This window comes from Triticum aestivum, chromosome 6D (genome assembly GCF_018294505.1).
Source record: "Triticum aestivum cultivar Chinese Spring chromosome 6D, IWGSC CS RefSeq v2.1, whole genome shotgun sequence".
Taxonomy (NCBI): domain Eukaryota; kingdom Viridiplantae; phylum Streptophyta; class Magnoliopsida; order Poales; family Poaceae; genus Triticum; species Triticum aestivum.
This window is the reverse complement of record NC_057811.1, coordinates 15321661-15334004: the sequence shown is the minus strand read 5'-3', so window position 1 is coordinate 15334004 and position 12344 is coordinate 15321661. Positions and strand designations below refer to the sequence as shown.

Genomic DNA, 12344 nt, shown 5'->3' with positions numbered 1-12344 from the left:
GATCTACAATTGTCGTATGCACTAGTTTACAACTGTAGACTGGTTTTTGTTGGACTTTTTGCGCCTACTCAATTTCTGAGGTGTTGTGTTCAAGAGGTTGCCTAAGATGGCAATCATATTACAAGCGGACTAAAAACAACAATACGTTATTGTAAAAGCGAAATCCCTGACAGTGTTGAATAGGTTTCCTCTAGTTTTGGTGGCGCGTGCACCACCGGATCTAGCGTGAAGGTCAGCTGAACTTGTTTGTTTTATCTATGTGAAAAGAGGGGTTGCTTCTGTTTCGAAAAAAAGAGAGGGGTGGCTGGATGTGTCTATGTGGTCTCACTACTACTTTGGCGCCATTGGTGACAATCTGTTTATTCCCTAAACTCATATATGAGGATGTCTCCGGCATTTCATTTCAACAGAAATCGGTGACGTACTGGTTGACTTTGTAGATACCAGTTTTTGTTTCAGCAAGCAACATTGGCTTGTACGGGATGGAGAACTGAATTATATTTATTTATTTTGCTTTTTTGTAATGTTGATGTTCCAAAAAAATTATATGAAAAATGTTGTCTGGCCAACGTCAGATTTTAAGTCCCTCCCAGTGAACGCGCTACCTTCCTCATATTTGTTGCACGGATCCTGGCGCAAGGACAGGAGACGTCACATTTTTAACTCGTTCGCTGCCAATATAAAATTGTATTTTAAACAGATTTTAACAGGAGACATGTTATTAATAATATTGCATTTATATTATTAAAGGGTGTCATTGTTATTATTAAGAGGATGACATTTTTCTATAATGTTCACAAGTCAACTTAGTTTTTGTACATGACAGTTTTATTATTAATAACATGATTTTATTATTATTAAGAGGGTGGCATTTTTGTTATTAAGAGGGTGACATTTGTGGCTTTTAGAAAAGAATCTCGTGTTTTGGAGCATGGCAAATTTATTGAACTTATATATGGAAAAACATTTTTTTTCCTATTTGAAATTGCCACCGGACCAATTCCGTTTGTTTTACAAATTATAAGTGCATGGTAAAAAAAAATTTGGGGCTACCCCGTTTTCCAAACGCGCTTCATGGTTCGCTGGATCACATGATGTGCGAACGAGGAAAAAACATAGGATCGTTCGGTTGATTCATGCTCCCTCCCCAGCTGACGTTCCTAAGCTATTGGGTTGTTTTTTTAATAATAACTGATAAAATGATGTTGTTTGATTGGCGTATAGTTTCGGCTCCTTGGGAAGAAAACTAATATATGAGTAGTTATCAAAAGATTTTTCTTTCCTCGACTCCCACGGATCAACGTACATGGTTAATTTGTGTCAGTCTCCATTACACAAAACAGATCAACCCACATACGTTACGTGCTCTTTCCGTGAGAAAGAATCAGAACCTATCCGTGTTTAAAATCAGAAACCCACGAGGCCACGACCACGTACATGCCATACCTTGTAATCGGGTCCGATACGTTACAGCGTAGTACAACCATACAAGAGCTAGCAAACGTTGAGTCGCCGCATCAGATGAGCGTCGTCCGCTTCATCGTAGTTCATACGCCGATGGCGACCGCAGCGCAGAAACGCCAACGACAAAATCCATGCACGCCGGAGGCTGCAGCCTCGACGGCGCCGATAGAGTGGACGCTCCCAGCAGATCTTCTGCTCGAGATCGTCGCGCGCTCCGACATCCGCACCTTCGTTTGCTGCGCCGCAACATGCAAGCTCCTCCGCGGCGACATACTCAACCCGTACTTCGTCCGCCGTGTCACGCAACAAGGTGGTATCGTGCCTTCCTGCATCCTCGCCAACCTCAATATTGACGACGGCGTGCCACCCCTCTCGTTGGTCCACCCGGCCACGCCCACCGCCATGTCATTTATCGATGACTCTTTGGCGCCTTTCGTGTCGCGCAGGGCTAATGACTTTCTTAGAGAGTACTCCTTCTGTAAACTAATATAAAAACATTTAGATCACTACTTTAGTATTCTAAACCCTCTTATATTAATTTACGGAGGGAGTACTATCCAGTGACGTCTCGCGGCGGTCTCGTCCTCCTATGCCACCGCCGCCCTTCTAGGAGACGATCCGACATGTATGTGTATGACCCCATCACTGGACAACGCACCTTCCTACACAAGCCTCCTGTCACCCTGGATTCTGTTAGATGCATCCGTAGGTGTGTCTTGCTCACCGCTGCGGATGACATTGACTGCTACTTCTTGCTATTCGTTGGCACACTCAGCAGTAATGGGTGTGCCATCAAAATCCAGACATTCACATCGTCCACCAGCACCTGGGGACCCGTCATGACCCATGACGGCTTCTTCATGCAAAAGTGGCCTGAGAGGCGCCGCAAAGTCATTGTTCTCCCCGGTGGCATTATCCACTGGTTAACGGACGATGGTGATGAGATCATAACCTATGACGTCCGCACAGGTGAACCAGGCCAGCTGGAGGTCCCGGTCCTTTCTTTTACCAACTTCAAAAGAGGACGACTCTACCTAGGATCCTATTCCCCCCCCCCCCCAGTCGGGTGCGGGTCCAGGCTACTAAGATTGTACCACGTCGTAGGTTTCACTATCTCCATGTGGCACCAGCTCTATGACGGTGGTGGATGGGCGCTAGAGACTGTGATCGATCTGGGGGAGAAGGTGCGGTCGCTAGACCCCGACATCCCTGCTAACCGACATCTTCGAACTACATTCATGCACCCCAGTGAGAGATGCACTATCGCGTTCCTGCATTTAGACCTACGTGAACGTGATGTGATTACCGATTTCCATCCTCGGCTCGTCGTTCTTGATCTGGAAACAAAGGAGATCCGCGTTATGCTGCATTTTGCTCTCTTCTCAAAGCTCTTTGAAATCGACATGCCTTCTCGGTTACGAGCCATGAAAATCTTTTTGTAACTAGCTAGTATGCTTCCTAGCAAACTTGCAAATTAAGGTCACTATGTCGTGTGGAATGCAATGATTTGTACTGCGGCCAGACTATATATATGCATGTATAAGGGTGTCAATTTCTCTTGTGGGTTGGAAACACTAATTCTTAAGTCTGTGAGTCTGTACATTGATTTTTCATTAGATGGTCAATTATCTTATTGCATGTTTCTGATGCATTATGTGGGACTATGTGTTTGTGATGGGCGGCGTATATACATGTGTACAAACTTTATTGTGCAATTTAGTTGAGTCCATGTGCATACTGGCACGGGTTTACAAATATGCGTGAGTTTGAGTTTTTTTTTATTTGAACAGTGCAATCACCCTTTTTCATTAATACATAATGACCGGAATTCGCAAACTGGAAACAAGAAAGGGGGGAGAGCAAGTTCAACCACTACTAGGAAAATGCTTGTACGTAGAAGTTTACTAGTAGCGCCTGTTTAGGACCCCATGCTACTGGTAAATACCAGTAGCGCTTGGTACAAAACGCGCTACTGATATTAGTAGCAGCGTGAGTTTTTTTGGGCAGCGCTACTGCCTACTAGTAAGTGTGCCACACCATACCCCCAGGTTAATACATAGTGGCAGCGTGAGTGATCAACCCAGCGCTACTGCTAAAGACATAGCTGTAGCGCCTGGTGTGCAAAACGCGCTACTGCTATTTCTTCTGCGTGTAAACTAGTAGGCCCATTTAGTAGTAGGGGGTGTTTGCTAAGCCACGCTACCACTCACGGGCACACCCATCCGTGTATCTCGCACCGCTCGGAGAAAATCCCCCCTTCTCTCTCTCTCTCTCTCTCTCTCTCTCTCTCTCTCTCTCTCTCTCTCTGCTGCGCCCATGGAGCCTCCCTCCTTCTCCGGTGACTTCTTCTCAGGCCCCACCCCCTACCTCTGCCCCCCTCTCCTCTGCTTTGAGCTGTGCCATGTTCTGTTTCAGATCCATCCACCCATGGATGATATATGGCAAATTAGCTTGGTAGACAGTTAGTTGTCCAGGGTCCAAGTTTATGCATTTCTATCATGTAACTTATCTGCATTTTGTATTTTAGGCTTCAGTTCTAGCAACCATTTTGCATCGATGGATATTGTAAGTCATGTACAGCTTCGTTTTTGCTGTAGATACCTTGAAATTTGCTTTAGGCTATTTCCTTAATTAAAGCCTGTACCAATAATTCTAAAGCTTGTTACTCTGATGATGCATTATAATTAAATATGTATAACCTTTTCAATAGGGCGGATTTGATATGATCTGCAGTGGAAGGGATAAGATTGAAACACCAGAGCAGGTGTGTGTTTTGAGTGCCTATACTCAAATGCGTGCTGGATCTTTCCATCCCCTTTCTGTATTTGATGCTGCGTTGACTAACCTGTACTTCACTAGTTTTATCTTTATTTGTAACTCTGTTTGATATTTTTGCAGTTCCAGCAAGCTGAAGACACAGTCAACAGACTTGATTTGGATGGACTTGTTGTCATCGGTGGTGATGATTCAAACACAAACGCATGCCTCCTCGGTGAATACTTCAGGTTGGGTGCTAAAACGACAACTCACTCTTTTGCTCACCTAAAGGACTTTTTGGTTGCTGTTAATGTCTGAAGCTTTACACTGTTAAATCCTTTTATTTTCGTTCTACAATGGTGTAGCTTCTAATTTATATTATTCATGTATTCTGTTTTGGAATTATTTTATCACAAGTAAATGCTCAATCCAGATTTCACCCTTTCCGTGCCATATTGATAGTTACTCCTGCCTTCTGTAAATTGTAAGCCATATTCTGAGTGGCCACAAAGACTAAGAAGCTTATAAAACCAAGAGACATATAAGAGCAAATGACAATGGTACCTATTATACTTAAATACACTGGAAACATATTAAGTATTTGTTTGTGAGAGTAGTACATATAAATGCAGGAGAGAGAAGCTGTGTGATAAATAAGGGCAAAGATGATTCTAAGTCATGTTTTTTGCATCCCAGGGGAAGGAACTTGAAGACTCGTGTTATTAGTTGCACAAAGACTATTGATGGAGATCTAAAATGCAAGGAGGTCCCAACAAGCTTTGGATTTGACACTGCTTACACTTAACAAAGTTGAAAGTAATCTAGTCTACCAATACTGTTTGTTACAGCAGATAACTCCTGTATCAGAGTGGTATTCAGATCTTTATTAATTGAATTATTAAGTACACGTAGAGAGTATTAAAATTTTGTTGGCAGATTTCTTAGCTAGTTTCTTGGTCTTAGAGTTCACAAAAGGGCCCAGCAAACCTCTGCAACATACTAACCACACCTTATGCAAATTTATTTTTAATTGTAAGTGATTACTTTAGGAGAAGGGACTTGTTAAATGTTCTAAATTTTATTGATTTTTTCTATACATGCATACATATAATGCCAACATTCTTGTAGCAGTTGTTGTTCGGCGTACTGCAAGTGCAAACATATATAATCCATGATACATTTTTTAATCTTTTTTCTTTATCCACTCACTAACATGTACTCTCTATGGTCATGCAATTGTGAGGCTTATGGGTCGTGCTGCTTCTCACATTACACTAGAGTGTGCTCTACAGACACACCCTAATGTTGCACTCATCGGTGAAGAGGTTAGGAACTCATATATGAAGTACATCTGAAGTTGAAATAAAACTATCCCATTCCAGCCTTCTTCTAGTCATATGTACACATAATTTATGTTAATTCACAGTCCAGTTTTATCTTTTCACACCAAACATTAATCCTTATATGCTGCACATGTTATATATTCTAAGATTAAGTATCTAGAACTACAAGACACATTTTGTTTATTTTTTCTAATGTCTTCATTTGTGAAGGTTGCTGAGAAGAAGGAAACACTCAAGAATGTCACAGACTACATTACCGATGTTGTTTACAAACGTGTAGAACTTGGTTACAACTATGGAGTTGTCCTAATACCGGAAGGCTTGATTGATTTCATCCCAGAGGTTTGACAATCTTTGTGCTTTCTCCAACTTTATATACTGTTTTCGACTACGTTACTGATACCATTCTTTCTCTTCTCCAGATTCAAAAACTCATTGCAGAATTGAATGAAATTTTGGCACATGATGTTGTTGACGAGGCAGGGGCTTGGAAAAGCAAGCTTGAACCAGCATCTAGGGAGTTGTTTGACTTCTTGCCCAAAACCATTCAGGAGCAGCTTTTGCTTGAAAGAGATCCCCATGGCAATGTTCAGGTAAAAACATGGAAATTTGTCGAACCACCTTAATTTGTTTATTACTCTGAAATTGGCCATTTAATTATATCAAAAAGTTAGCTGACTGGTCTAAAATTCTGTTGTAGGTTGCAAAAATTGAAACTGAGAAAATGCTTATTGCCATGGTTGAAACTGAATTGGAGAAGAGAAGAGCGGCGGGGAAGTACTCTGCACATTTCAGAGCCCAGTCTCTAGATGCTGGTTGTGTGTGTGTGTGTGTGTGTGTATGTGTGTATTAATTATCTATATCAGATATGTATGATTGCCTGTACATACGTATTATTAAATGCATGTATGTGAGTACTATGAAATGTATGTCTAAACACGTGTGTATATTCTTATTTTTTTTAAATCCTAATTAGTTACTAGTAGCGTGGGTGTATCATATATGTGCTACCACTATTCCATTAGTAGTAGCGCTGGTGTGAACTAGTAGTAGCGTAGGGCACCGGCGCTACTGGTACGTCTGGTTATCAGTAGCGTGGGGTAAAACACGCGCTACTGCTAAAAAGTAGCTGTAGCGACGTAGCAGTAGCGCGGGAACCCACGCTACTGGTATGCAAAAACCCATGCTACTGGTAATGTTTTTCCTAGTAGTGAACATACTGGCAAAAAACAAACAATATATGTGCTTGCACTACTGGAATTTCACCCTACGCCGAGTGCCAGAAACACTTGGCAACGTCTTTGATGAGAACTGTTCTCGGAAAGAATACCTGACATACACCTCTCACCTCTCAGGCAAACAGAACTTTGCTGAGAGCCAAACCTCGGGCATTCGGTAAATAGTTTGGTCTTTGCCGAGAACCAAACAGCGCCTCTCAATAAAATAAAGTGACTTCACGGCCGCTGGTTCTGTCATGTCTTTGCCGAGAACAGCCGTTCGGCAAACACTACATAACTAGAATTTTAATTTTTTAATGTAAGCATCTGAGCTACTAAATGAGAGTTCAATAGATTACATTTTCAGGCCCAGGGTGGCACCAGGCATAGCATATCTCTTTTCCTGGTGGTTGAGTAGCTGTTGCAAAGGACCAACTTGTTTCATTGGAAAGGACACACGGCTCAGAGGTTCCTGTAGCGACGTCGCACCCACATCATTTGATTCCTCTCATTGGGATGTGCACGCTGCCGACGTCGACACACCCATCAATATCCTGCCTCCGTGCGACCGAGCCGGCACTTGACACGACACATGCATTCCTCGCGTTTTCCACATCGCAACGCACATGTATCATACTTATTTTTTTATCATACTAGCTAGAGAGAAGTCCACTTTTGAAGGTACCTTTTTCTTCTGCAACTAGTAGGAAAAGGGGCTTTTACCCCGGTTCATAAGGGCCTTTAGTCCCGGTTCTGGAACGGGACTAAAGGGTCGTTACTAATGCCCTAGCCCTTTAGTCTCGGTTCTTACACGAACCGGGACTAAAGGCCGTCCACGTGGACGGTGCGGGGAGCCCAGGCAGGAGGGCCTTTGGTCCCGGTTGGTGCCATCAACCGGGACCAATAGGCATCCACGCGTTAGCACCTGGCAGGAGCTGAGGTTTTTGTTTTTTTTAAAGGGGGTGGTTTAGGGGTTTTGGGGGGTTAATTTAGGTGTTTCATATATTGTGTTAGCTAGCTAATTAATAGAGAGAAGTGTCCTCTCTTATCTCCGTGCTTTGTCGACGCTACGTACTATATACGTATGGAGAGGAGTAGACACGCTAGCTAGTAATCAAATGAAGGAAACAGAAGATCGTCATGAACATATATATATGCATACAGAGAGAAGTGATATCGACCACCACTCCTTCTCCGAGATATTGGTCGAACAACAAGTTCTCGTATATCTATCCGACACTACCGGCTACATATATACAATAATTATCTCTTACAATACAATCTCCTAATTATATTGTAGGAACACAGGGTCCACATAGTATTCTCCGTTTTCAGCGATCACGTGGTCAAGGAAGAATGCCGCCAATTCCTCTTGAATTCCTAGCATACGATCTTTTGCTAGGAGTTGATCCCGCTTTCGAAAAATCTAATTTGAAGAAGGGGGTCAATACATATATATATGAATAAATGAAACTCAACACAAATGATGGTAATAAAATAATATTATGAATATTATTGCTTACGCACTTCATATTGTTCTTCAGTGTAGCCCCGCTCACAGGTATGGTAGCGGATGGACTCGCAAATGTAGTATCCACAGTAATTATTCCCGAGTTGCTGCCACAACCACTTTACAAGAAATAGAGGTCAATCAAACTGATAAGCAAGCATGCTAAATGGTATTGATCAAACTAGCGCTTGAATCACTAGGAGATGCGCGGAACATGCTACTATAGTACTTACTTTCGGGTGTCTATATTGCAGCTGGTTCGGCAGTCCCGGGGCTTTTGAGGTGAATTTTCTCCAAACCCTGCCAGACAAAGAAAACAATTACTTGATATCAGGAAATGAACAAAGTTGCTGATATGGTGGATAATGATCGATTTAACTTACTTCCGGAGCATTTGAGTCATGTTCGCATAGTCCTGGGGATCTTTTCGTCTCGAGTCTAAGACGGTTACTACTCCCGGCTCAAGCTTAATCTCTAGGAGAATATAGTGGAAGCTGCGCATGCATGCATAAGTCATCAATTACATTACCATAACCTGGACTAATAAAGGGAAACCGAATATGCAGAAGACAGTAACACTCACTTGAAGTTGTAAGGAAAGAGTATTATATCTTTGTTTTGATTTAATACCAACGATCGTAGCAAGTTGGCCTCGGCTTCTTTGGGATGTTTTTCAACCGTATATGCATCTATGAGATTTGTGTTAATGAACCCAATATCACCGATTTGTCTTTTCTTCAATTCGGCGATCTTCAATCTGCATAATATAGTGAGGATATATAAGTATAAATACATGCAATGAAAGAGCTGACCTATATAGAGAGACTTAATGACAGAAGTAGTACTACTTACAGACAGTAGCAAGTGATCGTTGTTTTATCGAGGGACATTAGATTGTAAAACTGGAAGAAATCCTTAAATGGAACATTCAGCAGTTCAATTCCAACGAGGTCATGCTCCGGTTTAACTCTCAGCGTTAAAGTACTCATCCCATCAGACTCTCTGCAGGTTTTCATGTACCAATCATGTAGTCTTCGCATCATCGTGCTTAGAGATTTGACATCTTTGACCAGAGGCTTCCCGTAATGGTATTTGTGTTCGTCCACCTCCATGATTTCATAATGTACATCGTCGGGCAGGTAATCTCCAAGATCGGTATAACCGGGCACCATACCCGGATCATTAGCGACGATGTCTTTTGACACCTTGAGCGGGGGGCACGATTGGTTCTCTTGTTCGCCGAGCTGGGCAATTTTTTTCCCAGCTCGTCGTTCTTTCATCCTTTTATCACTGACAGTACTTCCCGACCGCTCCGCTTTGGCATATGCCTTTGCAAGAACGCGCTCATAGTTGCCTTTTGGCGGAGACTTTGGTGGTTTTGTCAGGGCAGCCAGAGTGCGCTTTGCTTTCACCGGATCTACCTTCTCCTCCGGAGGTGGATGTTTCTTTGCTTTGTCCCCTTCAAAGAAGTTCTTCACTTCGGCTCGCACGATCTTCGCGTTCTCCTCCTCGGTCCTCTCATATGGTAACTTCTCTGGGGCCTTCAGAGAAGGACCGAATCTGTATTGCCTCCCGCCTCTGGCAGCTGTACTGCTAGACGCCGGCAGAGCAGACGGAGTGGCTGCGGCTGTCTTCTTTCCTTGCTTACGAGGCGGAGGAGAAGGACTACGACGCGCCGGAGCAGCCGCAGCGGCGGCGGGTCTCTTCCGCCCTTGCTGACGAGGCGGAGAAGGAGGAGGCTGGCTGCTCTGGCGCGCCGGCGCTGGCGGAGAAGGAGGCGGAGTGCCGCCACGCGCCGGAGAAGGAGGCTGAGTGCCCTGATCACTCGCCGGAGGAGGAGGCGGAGGAGGAGGCGGAGTGCCCTTACTCGCCGGAGCCGTCCAGTTCGGAAGCTTGATGAGCTCCTTCCGCCATAGGCATGGAGTCTTCAGAGCTAAACCCAGCCGAGTCTCCCCTTCACCGGTAGGGTGGTCAAGCTGGAGGTCCTCAAATCCCTCCGTTATTTCATCCACCATCACCCTAGCATATCCTTCAGGAATCGGCCGGCAGTGGTAGGTTGCGCCGGGTTCAGTAGGTAAAACAGAGCCAACAGCCGCCTTGACTTTCAAGTTCTGCCTTTCCGCCATAAGGTGGCAATGTTGAGACTCCGTGATAGCATCCACGGGGTAGCTAGGAGTAGCCGCATGCTCCAGCTGAGGCAGCTCGGTGGAAGCCACGTTGCTTCTACGCTGAGATGGCGGTGTAGCTTCGGGGGCAGTTTCGGCATCTCTATTGATGTCTCGTTCCTCTAGCACTTGAACCCTTTCGTGCAGACGCTGAATTTGGATCTGCTCCACTTTTCCCCTCCTCTCCTGGGTTTTGTAACCGCCCGCGTCCGGAAAACCAGCCTTCCACGGAACGGAGCCTGGCGTGCCTCGTGTCCGTCCAGGGTGCTCAGGATTCCCGAGGGCCATTGTGAGCTCGTCGTTCTCTCTGTCTGGAACAAACGTCCCTTGCTGCGCTGCATCGATATAGTGCTGAATCTTCTTGATGGGTATTGCAGGTTGCTCGTCCGTCCAACGACACCTCCCTGATACAGGGTCCAAGGTTCCGCCAGCCCCGAAGAACCAAGTCCGGCAACGGTCTGGCCAGTTCATTGTCTGTGGTTCGATCCCTTTATCAAGCAGATCCCTCTCAGACTTGGCCCACTTAGGCCGGGCTTTGAGGTAGCCACCTGACCCCGTGCGATGGTGAAGCTTCTTCTTCGCAGCATTCATCTTGTTTGTCGCTGACATCTTCTTACTCTTTTCCGATGTCTTGTGGGCCACAAATGCGGGCCAGTGATCTCTGATCTTCTCATACCGGCCGATGAATTCAGGTGTCTCTTCTTTGTCGACAAACGTTTTCAGCTCATTCTTCCACCTCCTGAATAGGTATGCCATCTTCTTAAGAGCATGAGACTTGATTAATTGCTCTTTAACTGGCTTCTCCGGATCCTCCTCTAGCGGTAGGGTGAAATTTGCCTTCAGCTCAGTCCAAAGATCATCTTTCTGCATATCATTGACATAAGACACCTCAGGGTCTTCCTTCTTAGGCTTATACCATTGGTGGATGCTGATCAGGATCTTGTCCCTAACTAGAACCCCGCACTGAGAAGCAAAAGCATCCTTTGTCCGGAGGGGTTCAATCGGTTGGCCGTTGCGCGCGATTGCTGTGATCTCAAACCTTTCATCCGAGCGCAACTTTCTCTTCGGGCCTCGTCTCTTTACCGCAGTTGTGCTCGATCCGGAGGGCTAGAAAAAAGAAGAAAGACAAGTGTTAATTAATATGTGTACATACCAAAACAATGAATGCATCAATTAGCTAGTCAGCACAGGCTTAACTAATATATTTACCTGGCCGGACTTTGTTCGGTCACCGGAGCCGTCACCACGGGCTCCTTCTTGCACCAGCATTGGGTCACCGGAGCCATCATAATCATGTCTTTCCTCCTCCACTCTTCGATCACCGCAGCCTGCTTCTTCACCCTGTTCTTCCAGACCATCATTGTCGTTAAGATACGACAAGATATCACCTCCGGCTAAGATTATGTCCCCCAACACATCTTCTGCTTGCTCATCTCGTCCGTGCTCCATTGTTTCTGCAAATATTACAACATGGCAATTATTACACAAACATGACAGCAGGTGGATATATTAGTGCAAACGTAGACCTAGCTTATTCCGGGTTTGGGGTGGCCTAGGCAACGCTTCAAGGGTAGGGGCGCGGCGGGAGGGGGTAGGAGACCGACATCGTTTTTTTCTAGGCTTTGGGTGTCCTCGAGAGTTTTGGTCGAGCGAGAGGGCCGGGGGGTGCTCCCGTGGTATAAATTATCACAGTCGAGAGGGGGTATACATAGCGACCGTCCATCATGTCGAAGTTATCTGGGAGGGAGTTATATATATCGACAACGACGACATACATACACGGGAAAATAATGTTATCGGGGAGGGGGTATATATCGACCCCCCCCCCCCACGTGTTGAAGTTATCGGGAGGGGGTTTTATATTGACAACGACGACATACATACACGG

At 44.8% G+C, this 12344-nt stretch overlaps 2 protein-coding genes across 2 annotated transcripts; both read left to right on the top strand.

The window, feature by feature from the left end:
- The first annotated feature begins 4124 nt into the window (after positions 1-4124).
- Positions 4125-5316, top strand: LOC123141292 (pyrophosphate--fructose 6-phosphate 1-phosphotransferase subunit beta 1-like). The gene is made up of 3 exons (XM_044560469.1): positions 4125-4228; positions 4363-4469; positions 4918-5316. Exons 1-3 carry the CDS (start codon positions 4187-4189, stop codon positions 5024-5026), a joined length of 258 nt encoding a protein of 85 aa, XP_044416404.1. The 5' UTR covers positions 4125-4186; the 3' UTR covers positions 5027-5316.
- A 134-nt stretch (positions 5317-5450) lies between these two features.
- LOC123142326 (pyrophosphate--fructose 6-phosphate 1-phosphotransferase subunit beta-like) lies at positions 5451-7199 on the top strand. The gene is made up of 5 exons (XM_044561293.1): positions 5451-5546; positions 5775-5906; positions 5987-6157; positions 6265-6384; positions 7149-7199. Exons 1-5 carry the CDS (start codon positions 5469-5471, stop codon positions 7197-7199), a joined length of 552 nt encoding a protein of 183 aa, XP_044417228.1. The 5' UTR covers positions 5451-5468.
- Positions 7200-12344: the final 5145 nt, after the last annotated feature.

Excerpts from the sequence above, each read along its gene's own strand:
- LOC123141292 (XM_044560469.1), top strand. The coding sequence starts at position 4,187 with ATGATCTGCAGTGGAAGGGATAAGATTGAAACACCAGAGCAG. Across the intron at positions 4,229-4,362 it reads AGATTGAAACACCAGAGCAG|TTCCAGCAAGCTGAAGACAC; the intron begins GTGTGTGTTTTG and ends ATATTTTTGCAG. Across the intron at positions 4,470-4,917 it reads CTCCTCGGTGAATACTTCAG|GGGAAGGAACTTGAAGACTC; the intron begins GTTGGGTGCTAA and ends TTTGCATCCCAG.
- LOC123142326 (XM_044561293.1), top strand. The coding sequence starts at position 5,469 with ATGGGTCGTGCTGCTTCTCACATTACACTAGAGTGTGCTCTACAGACA. Across the intron at positions 5,547-5,774 it reads TTGCACTCATCGGTGAAGAG|GTTGCTGAGAAGAAGGAAAC; the intron begins GTTAGGAACTCA and ends TCATTTGTGAAG. Across the intron at positions 6,158-6,264 it reads ATCCCCATGGCAATGTTCAG|GTTGCAAAAATTGAAACTGA; the intron begins GTAAAAACATGG and ends ATTCTGTTGTAG.